The 21,897-nt window shown below is 35.2% G+C and overlaps 1 protein-coding gene across 23 annotated transcripts in view; it reads left to right on the forward strand.

The window, feature by feature from the left end:
• The window catches only part of MIA2 (MIA SH3 domain ER export factor 2), a 118,263-nt gene that overhangs the window by 57,506 nt on the left and 38,860 nt on the right, over nt 1-21,897 (forward strand). For 12 of the 23 annotated variants that reach the window (XM_054449496.2, XM_054449498.2, XM_054449502.2 and 9 more), the window contains 9 exons: nt 1,149-1,226; nt 3,392-3,502; nt 4,114-4,185; nt 5,054-5,158; nt 9,679-9,801; nt 11,827-11,947; nt 13,181-13,227; nt 13,990-14,080; nt 18,152-18,290. In XM_054449496.2, coding sequence (XP_054305471.2) covers nt 1,149-1,226; nt 3,392-3,502; nt 4,114-4,185; nt 5,054-5,158; nt 9,679-9,801; nt 11,827-11,947; nt 13,181-13,227; nt 13,990-14,080; nt 18,152-18,290 — 887 coding nt within the window. Of the gene's footprint in view, nt 1-1,148; nt 1,242-3,391; nt 3,503-4,113; nt 4,186-5,053; nt 5,159-9,678; nt 9,802-11,826; nt 11,948-13,180; nt 13,228-13,989; nt 14,081-18,151; nt 18,291-21,897 lie in introns of all 23 variants that reach the window. The other 11 variants (XM_063651573.1, XM_054449494.2, XM_054449501.2 and 8 more) reach the window with 1 other exon arrangement.

Consider the following 21,897-nt stretch of genomic DNA (forward strand, 5'->3'; position numbering starts at 1 on the left):
GTCTACCAACATTTCTTGGCTCATAACTACATCACCCCAATTTCTGCTTCTATCTTATATCATTCTTTTCTAAGTTTGGTCCTCTTGCCTCCTCCTTTTAAGGACCCTTGGCATTATATTGGGCCTACCAAAATAATTCTGGATGCTCTTTCCATCTTAAGATCCTTTATCACACCTGGACATTCTGGGGAGCAGAACATAGACATCTTTGGACAGGTCATTGTTTAGGCAAGCACGGAGTTCATCTGACTTGGCAGGTCCTGAACTCCAAGTTTTTTTTCTCAGCTTCTGATTCTCCTGAAATCTCTGCTTAGTTTCTTAGCCCATCAGCCTCTTCTTCTAGGGGGAATAGAAATGTCAAATACTAGACTTGCCTTTCTGGCGATTCCCACTTCTCTCACAAATTCTCACTGTTTTGATAGCTCTCTGAGGCTTTCAGACAGATAATTTTTTTTTTTTTTGGTATTTTTCGTTAAGCTTTTCTTGTTCTTGCCAGAAAGGTGGATCCAGAACAACCTAGTCTTCAATTTAATCACTTTTTTTTTGAATAATTGAAGTGCATTTTGCCAAATCTTATAGCATTATATGTTTTATTGTTCTTTTCATTTTTTGATGGTTGTTCTCTGCCTTTTAAAGATTTTTATATTCCCCACTTGCTTTATTTGTTGTATGGTATGAATTAAAAGTGAAAAGTTTTGATGGTCAGTTGCTATAAATTTCTCTTTAATGAATAGGCTTAAAGAAGAGGTTTACTTGTTTGGGGCATAATTAGACAGCTTACATAAAAATACGCTCTTTGAGTAAATCTTTGGATAATCTTTAGTACAATCTTACCATTAGAATTTTTACCTCATTTTTAGTAAAAGATGCTAATATTAGTTATAGTCCTGTGTTCTCTGAGAAGCAGACTTTACTCTTAGAGGTGAAGTTCTGGCATTTGTTGCCTGAGCTCTAGTGGTTTGTGATGTGTTAGCTGCTCTGGCATTGTTTGTTATAGTGGTCAGATTTAAAAAACTTAAAGCTAAGTAAATCGCAGTAAATTTAATGTATATGTGGAAATGAATTCTGTCTGCTTCTTAGGCATCTATCCAGATAAGATTTAGAATAAAATTGGTAGAGTTTTTACTTGTGATGTTGCTTTGTTTCAGTATGAAGGCTATGAAGTAGAGTCATCTTTAAAGAATGCCAGCTTTGAGAAGGAGGCAACAGAAGCACAAAGTTTGGAGGTAGAAGATCAAATGGTATAATTTTAAAAGCTGGGGAAAAAATACTAAGTAACAAAAACTTTAAAAATGTATCTTCTGAAAACTATTTGAAAGAAATGTGAAAGAGCATCTCTGGATGTTAAAACTTAAAGAAGAAAATTAATATAGGAAATGGGACAATAGTAGGTAGCATAAAATATAAAAATTTGAGCTTTTATTGCTTTTATTGTTTTGAGTCAGGCATGTTTATGTTCAGGGAGTCAGGAGCTGTATAGAAACTTCATTCTATCATTCCTGGGAAATGTATTAAGGTGATCATTCCTTTTTTGACGCAGTTTGCTCTAGAAAGGAGAAATAAGATTCATTTTTACAAACTTAGGAATAGTTGGCAACAATAACTTATGTAAATTATGACAGTATTTGCTTTATTTTCATCCTGAGGATATTAAGAGCTAACTAGAATTAGGCCAGAGGTTTACGTTATAAGTAATGGTGTATGTTGGTAAATGTTTAACAACTTTTTAAAAAAAAGCAGCCTTATTTGTAGCGTTTGCTGAGTTCTGTAGTATGAATACTTCCACCATGGCCAGTTTCAAGCTACCAACATGATGTCACTGAATGAGGAGTCTGGGGAGATAATGCTTAAAGTAGGCTTTCCTGAGCCAAGTGTGATTTGGTTAATTTTAAGGAAGGAAAGTATGATAATTTGTAATTTAGCTAAACTAAGACAGATTAGAGTAAGCGATGGGAATGCCTTACTACTGTTTAGATATGGACGTGTTGTAAAAAGCACAGTAGTGACAAAGGATAGCAGAGGACACCTGCGTCTGCAGATACTAAAACAGAAAACAGTAGACCTTGTACCTTTGATAAGTGTCTAGTACAGTGTGGCAGTTCTTAATCACTGCTATTCGTAATCATCAGAAACTCTATGTGTTATGATTCAGAATTTTCTGGTAGAGTCCAAAGGAAGTTACAAATTGATTCTAAATAAGTTTCTTAATGTTTTTCTTCATTTGTTGTCTATTACTATCTTCAAGAACTTGTTGAAATTATATTTTATTTGCTGATCCTCTGTCTTAATTACCCTCCCAGTAGTAATTTATTAGTTTGATAAAAGAATTTTAGAAGGCATTTGACATGCTAACAGAAGAGCAAAAAGTAGGTAGCAAAGACATTTACTCAAGCTTGGTAATACTGAGGATAAAATATTACACACCAATTTATTTTCAAGGTAATGAATTATTATAGGAGTAAAATTAGCTGAATTTTTAACTGCATTCAACATTTTGGAAATTTTTCTTCAATTTTAATAATTTTTTAGCTAGTATTTTCAGTAATAGTAATCATAACTGAATTCAAACTATAATGTGATGCAATTTTAAAAAATATGATAGCCGAATCTGTAGATAAAATCAAACCAATAGAATAATTTTGATTCGGGTCAGGGAATTCCTAGAATGAAATATTCAAATTTGGGGTAATATGTATAAACAAGTTTTTAAATCACTGTAATGTAGTATGTATTTTTTTTGCTTTTATTTTGGCCTGCATTAAAATCTTTGAATCTTTTGGTTTATTTTTCTTTAACAAGTTTGTTGAAGGATCACAAATATCGGAGGTATGTTTATTATAGTGTTTAAAATCCAGTTGGAATAATCCAATAACTAATCATTTTAAATTAAAAAGGTCATAGAAAATAGGTCTTAATTCAATGTGGAATATTATCATGAAGCAGCCTTGATTGTTTTTTTAGTTGATTTTTTATGTCATGCCTTTAATTATATTAAATTGGCTTTATTTCTCATTTTTTTCTTTATAGTGCTTTTAAGCAGAGGTTGGCAAACTGCCTAGTGGGCTCTCCACTTTTTTTTTGTAAAAAATTGTTTTGGAATACAGCCATGCTCATTCATTTAAGTATTGCTTTTGTTTCTTACTACAGTGGCATAGTTGAGTAATTGCGACAAAGACTGCATGGCGTATGAGCCTAAAATATTTATTCTCTTGCTTTTTACAGAACTTTGTTGACCACTGCTACAATTGCTGTTATTTTGATATTATAAAAATGAGCAAATATATAAATGAAAGTTATTTAACTTACAGTACATATTTTTTTATTATGCTCGTCTGATTTCCCTAATGAAAAATTCTTGTATCTGTTTAATAAAGTTGGCTTTCTCTCTTAGGCAACCTGTGAAAAGCTGAACAGGTCCAATTCTGAACTTGAGGATGAAATACTCTGTCTAGAAAAAGAGTTAAAAGAAGAGAAATCCAAACATTCTGAACAAGATGAATTGGTAAGGCTTTTTTATTTGAGGAGAATATAAGAAAAAGTTACTGAGCTTTAAAAAATTAATATGATACTGGTTAAAGTATTACATTATTGTAAAAAATGTAAAGAATACAGAAGGTTGTAGAGAGCAAAATTTTCTAGATCCATTCTTTTCACTTCCCCCGGATGTTACTGTGTTAAATTTCTTGCATATTTTTATAGAAATTTTCTATATGCACTATGGAAGTAGCTCATGTAAATAAAAACTGAATAATCATGTACATAGTGTTTATCTGTAATTAACATGTATATTAACATTATAACTTTTTCTTTTGGTAAAACCTGTCTTAATGAAAATCTTGATGTATGTGAGATTATTTAGTAAAACATGTTAGTGGGCTTATTTTGAGCCTATGTAACTTAAATGTTATGAAATATTAAAGTTACGAGATACTATTGTTATGTAATGTTCATGTAAAATCCCTTTAAGCATGTGGCTAAATAAACTGAAAAGGTTTCTTAATTTGAGCTGTCACTTATGGAGCAAAAGTGTTAGGTTAACAGTATATCTAATATATATGGCATTTTGGAAACTAGAATTTAGTAAATATTTATTGCCTGATACTGTCTTTCTAGATGGCGGATATTTCAAAAAGGATACAGTCTCTAGAAGATGAGTCAAAATCCCTCAAATCACAAGTAGCTGAAGTAAGTTGAATTAGTCTAGTAGGTCTGTTGCTTTTGAGAATAATTTTAGTTTAATTTTTTTAAATTAAGAAATAAGATATAATAGTAGGATTTGAGATATAGGGGATCCTAGGTTTTTTTTTTTTTTTTTTTTTTTTTAAACAATACCTAAATGAATTAGCATGGCTGTGTTGCCCAGGCTGGAGTATAGTGGCACGATCTTGGCTCACTGCAACCTCCACCTCCTGGGTTCAAGCAGTTCTCCTGCCTTAGCCTCCTGAATAGCTGGGATTACAGGCATGTTGCCACCACACACGGCTAAGTTTTGTATTTTTAGTAGAGGCGGAGTTTCACCATGTTGGCCAGGCTGGTCTTGAACTCCTGAGCTCAAGTGATCGGCCCACCTTTGCCTCCCAAAGTGCTGGGATTACAGGCATGAGCTACCACACCCAGCTTGTATATATATATATATATTTTTTAACATGAAGTACTTCAGAAAAGTTCATCTTTTTAATGGACAAGTGTTTATTGAGCTATTACTATATATTGAGAACTGGTTTCTTGACACTTAACATTAATAGACAAAAAAGTCCCCAGGAAGTTTAAATTTTAGTAGGGGAGGCAGAATAAATAGTTATCAAAATTTGCTGCACAGTACATAGAAAGTTACAAGAGGTTTGTCCAAGGTCACATCGTAGCACGTTAGTGGGAGAGGCAGGACTAGACCCCGATTCTAGACAAGCCTTTTTTCTGCTACACGATGTTGTCTCTGCTGTTCATATTGGCATGGTTTTGCCTTTGTTTAATTCTGTGTTCTAGGGAGTATGTGTAAAGATGAGCTATGTATTAAATTAATTGTTACAAACTTGACATTTTTTGTTTTACTTAGGCCAAAATGACCTTCAAGATATTTCAAATGAATGAAGAACGACTGAAGATAGCAATAAAAGATGCTTTGAATGAAAATTCTGAACTTCAGGAAAGCCAGAAACAGGTTTGTGCTCTGTAGGGACTCTTCAACTTGTGAATATGTAATTATAAATGTTCTTGGCATCCTCATGACTGACCTATGCTAGGGACAAGTATAGGCTTTTCCTTGAGAGCATGAGAGCCGGACAGTCTCCCATACATATTTCAGTGTCTGTCTCTTTTGTATAGTATACAAAAGTGTATACTTTTGGCACCTTCTACCCCCAGGGCAGGGAAAGTAAGCCAGGGCATTTAGCATTTTGGTAATCATAACCAACTTCTTAAAGCCAGACTGAAGGGGTACAGAGAATATGAGTGAGGATTATTGAAGTTATAGATCTGGGGTCTAAAGATAGAAGCAGTTCTGGCGGCAGATCACATAAGGATGTGACATTTGCCCTCTTTCTCCTGCACATATATAGATACTCCCACGTACATTTCTTCTTCTGCTTTGCCAATGTAATTGTAACTTTTCAGCTGGAAAATTTTTCAGTGATTAAATTATTATAATTATCCAAATATTACACCAGCGCCACATGGTTTGTTCTTTTTTTTTTTTTATTTTTTTATTTTTTAGATGGAGTCTCACTTTGTTACCAGGCTGGCATGCAGTGGCGCGATCTCGGCTCACTGCAACCTCTGCCTCCCAGGTTTAAGCAATTCTCCTGCCTCAGCCTCCTGAGTAGCTGGGACTATAGGCACGCGCCTCCATGCCCAGCTAATTTTTGTATTTTTAGTAGAGACAGGGTTTCACCATGTTGGCCAGGATGGTCTCGATCTCTTAACCTTGTGATCCGCCTGCCTCGGTCTCCTGAAGTGTTGGGATTACAGGCGTGAGCCACTGCACCTGTCCTCGTGGTTTGTTCTTATTACATATTCTGTCTTACTCAGTATTTTCCTTAGGGTTAATAATTGTTTTGTTTCTTGTATACTTATCTGGTTCATCTGTATGCTGTCTTCTAGAGATACAGATATATTACTCATGCCTTCAAATGCTTTGTTTAATCTGTTAATTTCATTTTTTTTTTTTCTTGAAGCAGTTTTTTCTCGGGCCTCTCTTGGTTTAATAAGAACTTGTGTAGGTGTGTGTTCTGTTCTGTATCCTAAGATTTCACTTCACCCCCATCCTAAAGATTCCTCTTGTCTTTCTCCTGTGTTAGATCTTCTGTTTCCCATATCTAAGCTCTTTTGCGGTTAATTCTTTTGGTTAACTTTCTGAGGAAGAGGTATAGGAGGTAATTTTTTTAGAACTCACATGCCTGGAAATGTCTTGTTTCTCATACTTGTTGATATTTTGGTTGAATATATTCTGGGTTGGCATTTTTTTTCCTCAAAATTTTGACACTGTCACTCCATTGTCTTGACTTTCCAGTATTGCTTTTAAAAAGTCAGAAGTTATTCAGATAATTGGACATTTTTGGAAATCTGCTTTTTTCCTCCCTGGAAGCTTTTAATATCTTTTTATTGTTTCCTCTTCTTTGAAATTACAGATCATTATACATCTCTTGACCTCGTGATCCACCCGCCTCGGCCTCCCAAAGTGCTGGGATTACAGGTGTGAACCACTGTGCCTGGCCACTGGTGGGGTTTTCTTTTCTTTCTTTTTTTTTTTTTTTTGAGGTGGAGTCTTGCCTTGTTGATCAGGCTGGAGTGCAATGGCCTGATCTTGGCTCACTGCAACCTCCACCTCTCAGGTTCAAGTGATTCTCCTGCCTCAGCCTCCCGAATAGCTGGGATTATAGGCATCTGCCACCACGCCTGGCTAATTTTTTGTATTTTTAGTAGAGATGGAGTTTCACCATGTTGGCCAGGCTGGTCTTGAACTCCTGACCTCAGGTGATCCACTCGCCTTGGCCTCCCGAAGTGCTGGGATTACAAGCGCGAGCCACTGCGCCCAGCTATTGGCGGGCTTTTCTATAGGATATATATTTTTTTGAGACAGAGTCTCACTTTGTCACCCAGTCTGGAGTTCAGGGCACTATTTTGGCTCACTATAACCTCTGCTGCCCGGGTTCAAGTGATTCTCCTGCCTCAGCCTCCCTAGTAGCTGGGATTGCAGGCGTGTACCACCACATCTGGCTAATTTTTATGTTTTTAGTAGAGATGGGGTTTCACCATGTTGGCCAGCTTGGTCTTGAACTCTTGACCTTAAGTGATCTGCCTGCCTCGGCCTCTCAAAGTGCTGGGATTACATGCGTGAGCCGCCGCGCCTGGCCAGGTTACGGTATTTGTAATTGGAGGATTCTCAGTTGTTGGTATCTGAAGAGCATTTCCACAGGGATGAGTCCTCCACATTTCCCATTTGGGAGGTGTAAACCTGTTTGCCAACAGTCTTGCAACTCAGGTAAAGAGTGCTGGTGTCTGACTGTTCAGTAAGTCAGTTTCCTCTTAATACTTTTACTTAATACTTTTCAGTGTGTTACTTCCATCTTCACCTGGATAGATGTCCAAGAGTCTCAGGTTCTACCTCTCCAAAGAATAACCCTATAGGGTTTTGCGTGTGTGTGTGTGTGAAAGAGACAGAGATAGAGAATGAATGAGAGAGAATGAGAATAAGAATGTGTATATATTTATGTAATGGGAGGCTTTCCAACTGCTTTTTATACAGACTTTTGGCCAGTCCTCCTTTTTTCCATTCCTGCTTATACCCCTGGTATTTGTGCCTTCAAATCATGAGCCTTTCTAGGGTATGTCAAATCAGCCTACTTTTGGGTGTTCCTACCTTCTGGCTTAGATTTTAGTTCTCTCTAGTCGGTTGAGTCTTTTTATCACACTTCCATCTCTTTCCATTTTCTACTTCTACAATTATTTTTTCTCTCATCTCCTATTCTCTGTTTTCCTTGTGGGTTTATGCCTTTGAAAAAAAATCTGTTTTCTGGCATTTTAATAGATTTGAGTAGAAAGTGGTGGTAAACCCTGTGTTAAATTTGCCATGTTATGATCTAAAGTGGCCTTTTCCACTTTGGAAAATATTTCACCTAGATCAGTCTTAACTCTTTACAACTGTTTTCATCTAACTTCCTTGTAATAATCCAAATTCTTGAAACAAACTGTATTCACTGATGCCATGTTCTAATGCACTCCTTCTCTAATGTTTTAATACTGTATACTGTGTACTTAAGTCTCTTTACTAACTCATGAGAGATGACCTAATCACCAAATGTGAATTTTTTCTTGAATTCTCATTTGTTTTTACCTGTATCATCTGATTCTGTTATATATACATAGAAAAGGATTAGTTTTTCACATGTTTGGAAATATGCTAATGAAGCCTTAGTTTTGCAGAGAAATCCAATAATTACTGTTTGGTAGAACAGAGTTTTAAAGACTAAATACATTTAGACTTTTTCATATATATCAGCCATTTCTTTTGTGAATTGCTTGCTCAGTCTTTTTTTTTCTTTGCCTATTTTTTCTTATTGACATCTAACAGCTGTTTGCATGCTAAGGTTATTAACCTTTTGCTACAAATGTTATGAAAATTCCTTTCTTGGTGGGGTGCAGTGGGTCACACCTGTAATCTCAGTGATTTGGAAGGTCCAGGTGGGAGGATCACTTGAGGCCAGGAGTTCAAGATCAGTCTGGGCAACATAGCAAGACCTTGACTCTACAAAAAATAAAAATAAAAAAATTAGCAGGGTATGTGACATGTGCTTGTAGTCTAGTTGTTTGGGAGGCTGAGGTGAGATAATATCTTGAACCTAGTAGTTTGAGATTGTGGTCCAGCTTGGATGACAGAATGAGACCCTGCCTCTAAAAAAAAAAAGAAAAAAAAAAAAGGAAAGAATTCCTTTCTAGTTATTTGTCTTTAAATGTCATTTGTGTTATATTTGATTTGTGAAGCTTTTAAGCTTTATGTAGTCGAGTCTACCTTTTATAATGATCTTTACTTTTTGTCATGTTCAGAAAGGCTTTCCTTTCCTGTAAAAGTATTTATAGTAGAATACTGTTTGTGCAGAATTTGATCTGTTCTAGATTAATGGTATTTCTTTTTTTTTTTTTTTTTTTTTTTGAGACGGAGTCTCGCTCTGTTGCCAGGCTGGAGTGCTGTGGCACAATCTCGGCTCACTGCAGCCTCTGCCTCCCGGGTTCAAGCGATTCTCCTGCCTCAGCTTCCTGAGTAGCTGGGACTACAGGCGTGTGCCACCATGCCCAGCTAATTTTTGTGTTTTAGTAGAGAGGTTTCACCATGTTGGCCAGGATGGTGATATTTCTAAAGGTTAGTTATTTTAAGTACAAAATTGCACAATGATTTAAAAAATAAATTTCAACGCAAGTAAGGTATAATATTTTATATGGGATATAAAGAATGGTAAGAAATGATCAAATCTAAGATATGTATATCTCAGAAAACCTTTATTTGATATAAATATATGATATAAACTAGTTGAAGAATGTGTGTGTTATTTTACATACCCCATTTTGAAAGTTCTTTGAAAACAGGAGCCATGTTTTTCTTTTTTAAGTAGCTACATAATGCCTTCTTAGTATCTTTTAATGATTCACTTATGTGATGAGTTGCATTTTTAAAATTTTCTTTTTCAGCTTTTGCAAGATGCTGAAGTATGGAAAGAACAAGTGAGTGAACTTAATAAACAGAAAGTAACATTTGAAGACTCCAAAGTACACGCAGAACAAGTTCTAAATGATAAAGAAAATCACATCAAGGTAAATGGCTCTACTGGTTTTAGTGACCAAGTTGGCTGGAATTTTACACTAACTGTGAAATTTGAAAACTAGTTTTTAGCAGCTTTTATTTTCACAACATATTTTCATAACATATTTGCCCAGATTTTCAAATGTTTCTTGAAGACTTACTGATTTGTCATATGTACATACACATATACACACACACGTACTTATATGAATATTCTGTGTGTCCTTTTTTCTTCTCTGTATTTTAGCCTAGGTATTTCATAAAGAAATAAAAATAATGGTTTTTACCATTTCTCTTCAGTATGCTATCTGCTCCTGTTAGGTTGGAAGAGTTTGAGAAATTGGACATATAGTTATATATATTAATTGAATATCTTTAATTTAACTGGTGTATGTACTTTCTTGGAGAGGAATACTTTTAAAAAATAAATTTAATTGAAACTTGACTCCAATCATAAGAATGAAAGGATTTTTTGATTTTTTTTCTTTTCCTACTCATCTAAAAAAATCTTAATGCTGGTAAATACAGATACTCAAGTGTATCAAATGATGATATGTAAAACTAACGTTCTATAATTTACACAGTGATGTGGATGTTGTCATATTGAAAGTGATGCTGTCACTCATAGGTGGGAATTGAACAATGAGAACACTTGGACACAGGAAGGGGAACATCACACTCTGGGGCCTGCTGTGGGGTGGGGGAAAGGGGGAGGGATAGCATTAGGAGATACACCTAATGTAAGTGATGAGTTAATGGGTGCAGCACACCAACATGGCACATGTATACATATGTAACAAACCTGCACATTGTGCACATGTACCCTAGAACTTAAAATATAATAAAAAATATATATAAAAAGAAAGTGATGTATCTGTGCTAGTTAAGTTGCTGCTAAGAATATTTTCAAAATTCCAGCTTTCTGAGTTTTATTCAGAATTTGGCATATATATATATATATACATACGAGATGGAGTTTCAATCTTGTCGCCTAGGCTGGAGTGCAATGGCACCATCTCGGCTCATTGCAACCTCTGCCTCCTGGGTTCAAGTGATTCTTCTGCCTCAGCCTCCTGAGTAGCTGGGACTACAGGCATGTGCCACTATGCCTGGCTAATTTTTTTTGTATTTTTAGTAAAGATGGGGTTTCACCATTTTGGCCAGGTTAGTCTTGAACTCCTGACCTCAGGTGATCCGCCCACCTCAGCCTCCCAAAGTGTTGGGATTACAGGCATGAGCCACTGTGCCTGACTGTGGCATATTGTTTTATTTATTTTTTCTAAACTTCCTCTACTAAAGGCTTTGGGATTCTCTTAAAGATAACAAGAATGAGATGCTAACCTCAAGCTCTGCTCAGAGGTATAGGCCATGTTATTTGTGCTTGGAACTCTGAAGAGAGGGAGGAGATCGAAGGGTGAAAATTGTAGAGCAGCACATTATTTTTAGGTGGGTCCCTCCAGAGGAATACGAGACACGTCATTTGATTATCTGTAGTGTTAGAAAATATTTCTTTATTCAACAAAATTCAAAAAGTACTTTTGGAAAACCTCTAATGTTCCATTCAAATTCTCTTCTCTTTTATAAATGTCTTTATTTCAGTTGAACTCCTCAGCTAATTGTTTCCTTGAATAAATCAAGTAAAAATCTACGATCTTTTTATACATTATGTATCTCACCGCAGATGTGTTTGGTGTCACACAGAATTTACTCTCATGTTAATTAGGCCACTGTTATTTGTGGCATGTGAGAAATGTCATATACAAAAATATTTTACTACTTTTTAGTTGCATAATATTAATATGTACTATACTTGATTTGGGAATAACTAGTTTTGGTTTTCATCTTGCAGAGTTTAATAGTCAATAAATGTTACCATTTCTCAAGACTTTACAATATCTTAAGAGGTGGAAAATAAGAGCTCTTGTGTTGTTATTTATGTGGATTGATTTTTAAACCATAACTGTACATTCAGAAGTTGTAAAACTGTTAGCATAAGGCATTACCCTCTCTATTTTTCCCCTTTGTTATATGTCAAGACTCTGACTGAACGCTTGCTAAAGATGAAAGATTGGGCTGCTATGCTTGGAGAAGACATAACGGATGATGATAACTTGGAATTAGAAATGAACAGTGAATCGGAAAATGGTGCTTACTTAGGTATTAAGTCATGACTCATCTCCTTTTGCTAAAATGGTGACTAGCTCTTCTATTTCCTTTTTGTTCCCTATGTGCGCCATGTTCTTTATATGCTTTTACTTTGGCACATTCTGTCTGTCTGTGACACGCTGTCCTTTCTCACGATCCCTTATATTAGCTTCAGCTGGAGCACTGCCTTTTCAGTAAGTCTTTTCCAGCTGCTCAGACACGCTTACAGCCTCCTCCCTTTGTTTTCTTTGTGTATTATACATATCTTTATTATAGCCATTTTCAAAATTACATCATAATCATTTCAATGCCTGTTTTTCCCTGTACTGTAAGCTAATCAAATGGATGAATGACTAGTTTGAAAAACAAGTGTTCTATAAATGAATACTTAAGGATACTTCTTTTGCTTTTGTCAGAGGTTCAGGTGATTAAAGTACTTTTAATCTTAGCCATTCAAATTGCTATTGGCCATTGCTGATTGTGCTCTGAAGTTGGCAAAAGTGGCAAAATTTAGTTTCATTATAGCCCCTTACTGTATTCTCACACCAATTCCTTTGACCTAAAAAAAACCTTTTTATTTTGAAATATGGCATCATAGGAAGTTCTAAAACTAGTACAGAGGTCCCATGTACCCCTCTCTCATTTTACCCCAGTGGTAGTTCTTCAGACTTTTATGTCATTTTTCTGTTCTCTTCCCTAGCCCCCTGCATCATTAACAAATTTATTAAGGAGGAAAAAGTGCGATTAAAAATTTTTTTCGTGATAACATTAATATGTTGGAAAAAATTACATCCCTAAAATAAATGTATAACGTTCTGTTTGTACTTTTTCATTTCTACTTTATTATATATAAAATAATCCTTTCTCTATTTGAGAAAACTCATGCTTGTTTAATGTTATTTTAACTTGGGTTATAATTTTACTTATATTTTGGATGCTGTAAGAATCCAAGAACAGTTAACAATTGTGGTCTATATTTAGATGAATATCTAATCCTTGTTATAACTCTGTTCTTGGAGTTAGAGCTGAAGAACCTTGTTAAATGGTATGACACTTCAGTGCTTTTATTGTTTAGCTTCCTGGGAGCAGGTCCAAGGCCATTCTGCTTTATACCAAATTCTTTATTGTAGCAAGAAGAGGGATTATAGGTTTCTGGTTTAGTGAACTGATAAAATCATTTTGATGTCTGTTGTCGTATTGTACTATTTTCCCAAATCATTGTTGTGCTTTTGATTTTCACTGTAGATAATCCTCCAAAAGGAGCTTTGAAGAAACTGATTCATGCTGCTAAGGTTTGTGCTATTAGATACATACAAAGAATAAGGAGGAAGAGAGAGAACGTGGATTACTCATTCTCCTTAGTAACTGTTTAAAAAGTCCATTTTATTGTTCCCATATAAATATATTTAAAAATTATCAGAATTTTCATCATCAATTGCTTTTTACTTTCAATTATTAACTTTAGAAATTCATATAATTTTTGGAATTTATCAAAATAAAAAATTCCAAGTTCTGTACTCATTTTTTCAGATAAGAATATATTTAAAATGTTTCCCGTATTTTATCTTGTCCTTCCCTTAGTGCATTCTTTTTCTTCTAGTCTCAGTATTTTCTTACCCCTTCTGCCCTATATCCTATTTTAAGTAAATACTAGATTCCTTTTTTTCTGGTTTATTCCTTCTCTTTTCCACCCTAGTAATGATATCCTCATTTTTGCTGATCTATGTGAAGTCTTGGTAATGTAGTTTGAAGGCTGCTTTAATAAAAACTTTTGTTGAAAGTAAATAGAATGAAAATAGTCACTTTCTTAAGCATCCAGTGAAAAGCATTCGCTACTTTTCCCTATCCCTTGTTCTGAGACTTACAAGTATTGATGACTTTGCTGGTTTTTTTAAGATGGAAGATGCATTGCTGGTTTCTGTATTCCAGGTGATAATTTCATCAAAACGATAAAATCGCTTAAAAAGTGTAAGGGGTGTTATAGTGAGGTTTTATGGGTTTTTTTTTTTTATAACTGATTAATGTTACTTTTTTCCTTCTTCCCTTCTTTAAAGTTAAATGCTTCTTTAAAAACCTTAGAAGGAGAAAGAAACCAAATTTATATTCAGTTATCTGAAGTTGATAAAACAAAGGAAGAGCTTACAGGTAGGTCATTGACATACACACTTTTAATGTTTTTCTAAGTAAGTACGTCTCCTTGCAGAGAATGGTAAAAATTAATTGAATTAACTTTGGGAAGATCCAATTTTATTCTTTTTAACTTTCGTTCTTGTTGGGTATTTGTGAAACATTAGTCCTGGTTTTTGTTGTCATTGTTGCTAAAGGCATATCGATTTCCTCTATATTTATGTGAAGTTAAAATAAGGAAATTTTTTAAAAAACATGTAAAACCGTATTTATCTTTGAATTACAGTGTTATGTGTTTGAATGGTTTTAGATGTTAAAAAGTAGCAAATTGAAACTTAATGTTTAAAGTCTTTGTTAATTGAAAAATTGATCTTCAATAGTGGTACTATTTGCAGTATGATTTGTTCCTTTAATGTACATATGTAGTATATTAGTATGTACAAGAGTGATGTTAGACCTGTAGAAATGAAAGTTTTGTTTTAATTGAAAACATTTATGTTTATTTTGCTGATAGTGTTTGTATTTTCAAAAAGTAAACAAGTTCTGTCAATATGTTTGAAAATTTTTAAAGTTGGGATAAGTAGCATCTCATTTTGTAAAAATAAAAAATAAAAAGTATAAATATTTACCATATACATTTGCATCAGAAAAGACTGGAAGGACATACTCAAATGTCAACAATGATTATCTCTGAATATGGGATTATAGGCAGATGTTTATATTCTTTTTACTTATCTGTATTTTCAAAAACTTCTACAGTAAGTGAACTGCATTTATAATACTGTTTTAAAAGATTGAACCACCAAAGATAGAGGTTATTAAAAAATTATATCCCTACTCACATGATTTTAGTAATTGGATTATTTTTGGATTTCAAGAAACATTAGTATTAGTTTAAGAGAATGTTGCTATATGTAAAGCATTGTACTAAAAACCGTGGGAGATTCACAGAAGGAAAAGATAGCTTACTTTCAAGGAAGCTGTATTTCAAAAAATGTGTGTAGAAAGTGCCAGAGTAGCAAGGAAATGTGCTCACCAGTTATCCCACTCCTTAATACAGTTTTCTGGCAAATCTTTGTTTTTTTCTTAGACTAATATTTGGAGACTCTATGTCGGCCTGTACTCTTCTTCCAAATCTAACTTTGTTTTTTTAATGGATCTTGAAAGATAAATTTCTGTAATTGATCTTTTATTCATAGCATGAAGATTTTCCTCTAAACTGTTTCTTCCTTTTCTGGTAATCATTTACAGTGGTCTTTAAGTTACAATTAGAAACAAAATAGCTAGAGTAGAAGTACAAAAATATGGCCAGGCGTGGTGGCTCACGCCTATAGTCCCAGCACGTTGGGAGGCCAACGTGGGTGGATTACTTGAGCTGGGGAGTTGAAGACCAGCTTGGTCAACATGGTGAAACCCTGTCTCTACTAAAAATACAAAAATTAGGCATGGTGGCACATGCCTGTAGTCCCAGCTGCTTGGGAGGCTGAGGCACGAGAATCGCTTGAACCTGGGAGGTGGAGGTTGCAGTGAGCCAAGGTTGCACCACTGCATTCCAGCCTAGGCAACCCAGTGAGACTTTGTCTCAAAAAAAAAGAAAAAAAACCGAGTACATAAATATATTAAAGAATTAAGTGTTGGGTTGTCGTTAGCTTATTTGTTTTACAATAGGGATGATTAAATTTTAATAGAGATAATACCCAATGTTAATTTCTTTACGTGATTGTTCTTGGCAATCGCTTCAAGCCTAGGTCAATGAATTTTTTTTTTCTGATGTAGATTAAAAAATTTCTGTGGAAAGATAGTTAGGTACAGTTTCCTATACATTTAATCATTTAATGTTTAGGTATTTATGTAAACTGTTCTTTCGGTTTGTATGTTTAATGGGTTATATTAGTCCATTCTCACATTGCTGTAAAGAACTACCTGAAACTGAGTAGTTTGTAAAGAAAAGAGGTTTAATTGGCTTATGGTTTTGCAGGCTGTACAGGCTTCTGCTTCTGGGGAGGTGTCAGGAAATTTACAGTCATGGTGGAAGGCGAAGGGGAAGCTAGCATGACCATTTACATGGTGGGAGCAGGAGGAAGAGAGTGAAGGGGAAGGTGTTACACACTTTAAAACAACCAGATCTCATGAGAACTCTATCACCTAGGGGGAGACAGCACTAGGAGGATGGTGATAAACCATTAGAAACCACCCCCTTGGTCCAGTCACCTCCCATCTGGCCCCACCTCTAACATTGGGAATTACAGTTCAACATGAAATTTGGATGGGGACACAAAACCAAACCATATCATGAGGGTTTTAGAATAATTAAATGCCATTACATGTAATTACTAAAATTTTCATGCTTGTTAATACAATTTCCAAAACTTCCCTCTTTAGGCAGAGTGAGTTTTGTCTTTTAAGATTTGTGGTGGTGATTCATATAGATGTTATGGGAGATGATGCCTTCCTTCATCTTAGAGGAGTTGAGGTTATTATCTTGGTACCTTAATGTTAGAAATGTTCAGAGTTGGTACTTCAATTTTAGAGGAGCTCAGAGATGAGGTAATTATGTTAGAAGACAAACGAGGTTTTTAAAAAAATTGGTGCATAAATTATAAAGCATTCATAATTATTTAGAATGATTCATTTTTATAGAGTTTTTCAAAGATGGTTTAGCAGTTGAAAAAAAGCTTAAAGTTGGTATTTTTCTCTCTGGTCTTGTCTTGATCTGTTTTAAACTAGGAGTGTGTTTGGGCATTTGTTATGAGAAGATCTAGATTTCTGGCTTGACTTATATGTCAAAATTTTAGCTTAAAAGGGAGGGCTAGGTAGAATTTAAGTATTATTGAGAGATAAAGTTTTTACTAGATAAAAACAGGCATTATTCATCACCTGGAAATAGTTTTACAGGGAATGTTGAACTACAATATCTCCCTTTAAAACGCTTATCTCCAAAACCTTCCTGAGAACTTTAGTGGCATTTAGCTCTAAAATTGAAAATTAGATGCTAGAATTAGAATGTTGAAGGTGTTGGGAATCCTATACATAACAAAAGTTAAAAGAATTTTTTTTTTTTTGGAGACAGGGTCTCCCTTTGTCACCCAGGCTGGAGTGCAGTGGCGTGATCTTGGCTCACTGCATACTCTGCCTCCCAGGTTCAAGCAATTCTCCTTCCTCAGCCTCCCAAGTAGCTGGGATTACAGGCACGCCCCGCCACGCCTGACTAATTTTTGTATTTTAAGTAGAGACAGGGTTTTGCCGTGTTGGCCAGGCTGGTCTTGAACTCCTGGCCTCAAGTGATCCACCCACTTTGGCCTTCCAAAGTGCTGAGATGTACAGGCGTGAGCCACCATGCCTGGCCAAAATTAAAACAATTTATATAGCTCCTTAATTAAGATATTAATACACTCAATGGAACACTATTCAGCCATCAAAAAATAATGGGATCCTGTTTTGTGAAAACTTGAGTGAGCCTATTTTAAGTGAAATAAGCAACACCAGAAAGAGAAACGGCACATGTTCTCACTCATATATGGGAGCTAAAAAAGTTGATCTCATACAAGTAGAGAGTGGAATAGTAATAGTAATATGAGGGTGGGAAGTATAGAGGGTAGGGGGTTAGGGAGAGGTTAGTTAGCAGATACAAAATTATAACTAGATAGGTGGAACGATTTCTAATGTTCTATAGCACTATAGGGTGGCTAGTTAACTTACTGTATATTTCTTTTTCTTAGATCTACTTTATTTGTCATGTTGTTATTTTTGAATAGCTAGAAGAGAGGATTTTGAATGTGCATAACATAAAGAAATGACAAATGTTAGAGATGATGGATATGCTAATTACCCTGATAGGATTATTACACATCGAATACCTATATTGAAATATCACACTGTACCACATAAATATGTACAATTTTTATGTGTCAATCAACTAATAACAATAAAAGCTTTTAGGTAAACAAAATACCTTATAGATTTTCTGTTTTTGGAAAGAGTTTGGTTTATTAATAATTTATTATTTTTAGTAATTTTTATCTTTCTAAAATGTTAATATGCAACTCAAAATGTTTACTCCTTTAATTATGACTTAAAATTTTTATATAGAGCATATTAAAAATCTTCAGACAGAACAAGCATCTTTGCAGTCAGAAAACACACATTTTGAAAATGAGAATCAGAAGCTTCAACAGAAACTTAAAGTAATGACTGAATTATATCAAGAAAATGAAATGAAACTCCACAGGTAATAAAAATTATGTTAACTCCACTCAACAGCAAGTAAAATAGCTTTAGAGATATATGTTACATAGTTAGCTGTAGTGATTATTGAAAGTTCTCAATTTATGATTAGATTGTATTTCATCAACTTATTTTTAAGAAAGGTATTTGATCTGGAAACACTTTTTTTCAACAAAGAAAATATTGTAAGTGATGTTGGAATTTCCAAGCTAGTTAACAGAATCCTCTTTAACTTCTAGTAAGTAGTCAGCAAATTATTGCCTTAAACTTTCCAATACTGGCAGGGAATCTGAGTGGACACTCTTGATTAAACTGCCCATTAATTCCATCTCTGATATATGTAAAACTGATTTTTCTGTTCTGTGCAAGTTGCTTCTGCCCAAGTGTTCCTTGTCTTAGTAAATGGCAGTGTCCTTTACTTAGTTACTTAGGGTGGCTCCTCAAGCCATTTTTGACTTCTCTCTTGCTTTTATATCTCCTATTTATTCTGTCATTAAATCCTGTCAGCTTTTTTATAGCCTGAATCTGACCACTTTTTACCATCTTCCTTATTAGTCTAGTCCAAGTCTTCAACGGTTAATACCTGGCTTATTATAGTAGCCTTATGAGTAGTCTCCTTCTTTCCACCCTTTCTCCCGCACTGTGTTTTCTCTGCAACATGCAGGATGACCCTTAAAATGTGAATTGTGAGTATGGTCACTCTCGTGCTCAAAATCCCTGAGTGCCTTTATATCACACTCAACCCACAGCTTTTATTTCTTGGCCTGCAAGACAGTACAGGATTGGACCCTTGGCCACCTGTTTAATTTTAGCTTATTCATGTTCTTTTTCCTCTCAGTACCCTCCATCCAGCACTGGCCTTTTTGATGCTCTTTAGCACATTGACCTCAGGGTCTTTTGTGCTTGTTTCTTCTGCCTGGAATGATGTTTCCTTATATATTTGAATGGCTCAGTTCTTCATTTTATTAGGCCTGGGTTCAAATGTTACCTCAAAGAATCCTTCCCTGGCTACTCTAACTAAAATAATACCTGCTACTCTTTATCCCCTTATTTTGCCTCATAGCTCTTATTGTCCTCTGATGATTGATTGCTTTTATTTCTTTTATCTTCCTTACGTTAAATATAAGCTCTGAGAGAAAATTATTTTCTTCACTTCTGTATGCGTGGTGCCTAAAGCTACATGAGACATGTGATAACTGTTCAGTACATGTTTGTTGAATATATGTACAAATATGTTCAGTGCCTTTATATATTGGAGTGAAGGAGTGTGTGTGTGTGCATGCTGTTGCCTAAATGCCTAAGTACACTGAAGACCCTTGAGATATCTGAAGACTCTAGATTTTCAAATAGTACCATAGCACATATTGTTTTCATCATAAAGGGTAATAAAATGTAACAGACTTTCAGGTTCCTTTAGGCTCTTAATGATAGTTATTACAGTTGTTCCCCATTATTTATAGAATCTGTATTTGTGAATTCACTTACTAGCTAAAATTTATTTGTAAATCAGATCAGTACATGCAGAGCTTTTGTAGCCATTCATGGACATATTCAGAATGATGAAAAATTTGAGTTGCTCAATGTACATGTTCCCAGCTGAGGTCAAACAAGGTGACACTCTGCTTTCTTCTTTCAGCTCTCATTCTGTAAACAAGTGTCCTTTTTACAGTATATTTAGTACCTTACTTTTTACATTTTTATGCTTTTTGCTGGTGATTTAGCTGTTTAAAATGCCCCCTAAGCATAGTGCTGAACTGCTATGTAGTGTTTTGAAGCACAAGAAGGCTGTGATATGTGTTACAGAGAAAATACATGTGTTAGATAAACTTTCTTTAGGCATGAATTACAGTGCTTTTGGCTGTGAGTTCAATGTCAATAAATTAACAATGTGTATTAAATAAGGTATCTTTAAACAGAAGCACATGAAAAACAAGGTTATATATTGATTGGTTGATAAAATTGTTGTGACCAGAGGCTGTAGCAGGAAGCTAACCCTTTATTACCCTTAGGAGCAGTGATCTAGTATTTGCTAATTTATGATTTATAGTGACTTTATGGCACATAAGTGGCACAAATAATGAGAATCTACTTTATATATTTGGAAATTGGTAGAGAGTACTAATACTTCTTTGAGATCAGGATGCTGGGTAGTGCTTGGCTCATTCACTGCCAAGTTCTATACTTCAGTCATGATTTGGATTCAGTTCACAATTAAAAAGTTGTTATTTGTTATGGACCTTTGGCCCTTTGGGACTGCTCAGGGTATGCAAGAGACTAAACCTGACAAAATGGAAGAATTAGAGTATAACCTCAGGGTTTTTCAGCCAGTATACCTAGGAGTGGGCCCTTCTCTTTTAGGTTAGAATGAAAGGTATTAAAGTAAAACTTGGATATAAAAGTGATTGAGGTGAAAGAAATATTTTTGAGTGTATCTTTTGAATAAAAAAAGTATATGGTTGATTATAGAATTTTGATGAGTAATGTTTAACATTTCAAAGAGAAGGTATTTTCTTTAGCTTTTTAAAGGAAGGATAGGGAACTGAGTAGTACTCTAGTTGTGTGTGTTGTTCACATGATTTCCTTCGTTAGTTTAAAATTATTTTAAATTCCTAAAATATTTTACGTTTCCTTCTTATATTTAACTAGCAAGTAGTTTATATTAACTAGCAAGTAGTTTAACTACTTGTTACTGAAATTCAATGAATTATGCCATTGGCACTTCTTGAGCGTAGAATATTGAGTTTATAGTACCAGTGAAGTGTTAAATTTATATTCTTGCTGCATATAGTATAATTTAAGTTGATTCTAGATGTTGGCTTGATGTTTTTCTTGACTGATATACCATTTTCCCAGATTTAATAATGGAAACAAATGAAATGGTTAGGACCTAGAAGCTTGATGTGTCGCTTTTTTTTTTTTTGAGATGAAGTCTTGCTGCGATGCCCAGGCTGGAGTGCAATGGTGCGATCTTGGCTCACTGCATCCTCCACCTCCCGGGTTCAAGCAATTCTCCTGCCTCAGCCTCCTGAGTAGCTGGGACTACAGGCATGTGCCACCACTCCTGGTTAATTTTTTTTTTTTGTATTTTTAGTAGAGATGGGATTTCACCATGTTGGCCAGGCTGGTCTCAAACTCCTGACCTCTAGTGATCTGCCCACCTTGGCCTCTCAAAGTGTGGGGATTACAGGCATGGGCCACCATGCCTGGCCCTTGATGTGTTACCTTAAATATATATGATGTTTTTTTTTTTTTGAGATAGAGTCTTGCTCTGTTGCCCAGGCTGGGGTGCAGTGGCACCATCTTGGCTCACTGCAACCTCTGCCTCCTGGGTTCAAGCAATTCTCCTGCCTCAGACTCCCGAGTAGCTGGGATTACAGGCATGCGCCACCACGCCCAGTTAATTTTTGTATTTTTAGTGGAGATGGGGTTTCACCATGTTAGCCAGACTGGTCTCGAACTCCTGACCTCATGATCTGCCCACCTCAGCCTCCCAAAGTGCTGGGATTATAGGCATGAGCCACTGCGTCCAGCCAAGATGTGATATTTTTAAGTCATATCATCAGGTCTTCTTTCACAACGTAATTTCTATTATTAATAGGCCCACCCAAATT

Source organism: Pongo pygmaeus, chromosome 15, assembly GCF_028885625.2.
Source record: "Pongo pygmaeus isolate AG05252 chromosome 15, NHGRI_mPonPyg2-v2.0_pri, whole genome shotgun sequence".
Lineage (NCBI taxonomy): Eukaryota > Metazoa > Chordata > Mammalia > Primates > Hominidae > Pongo > Pongo pygmaeus.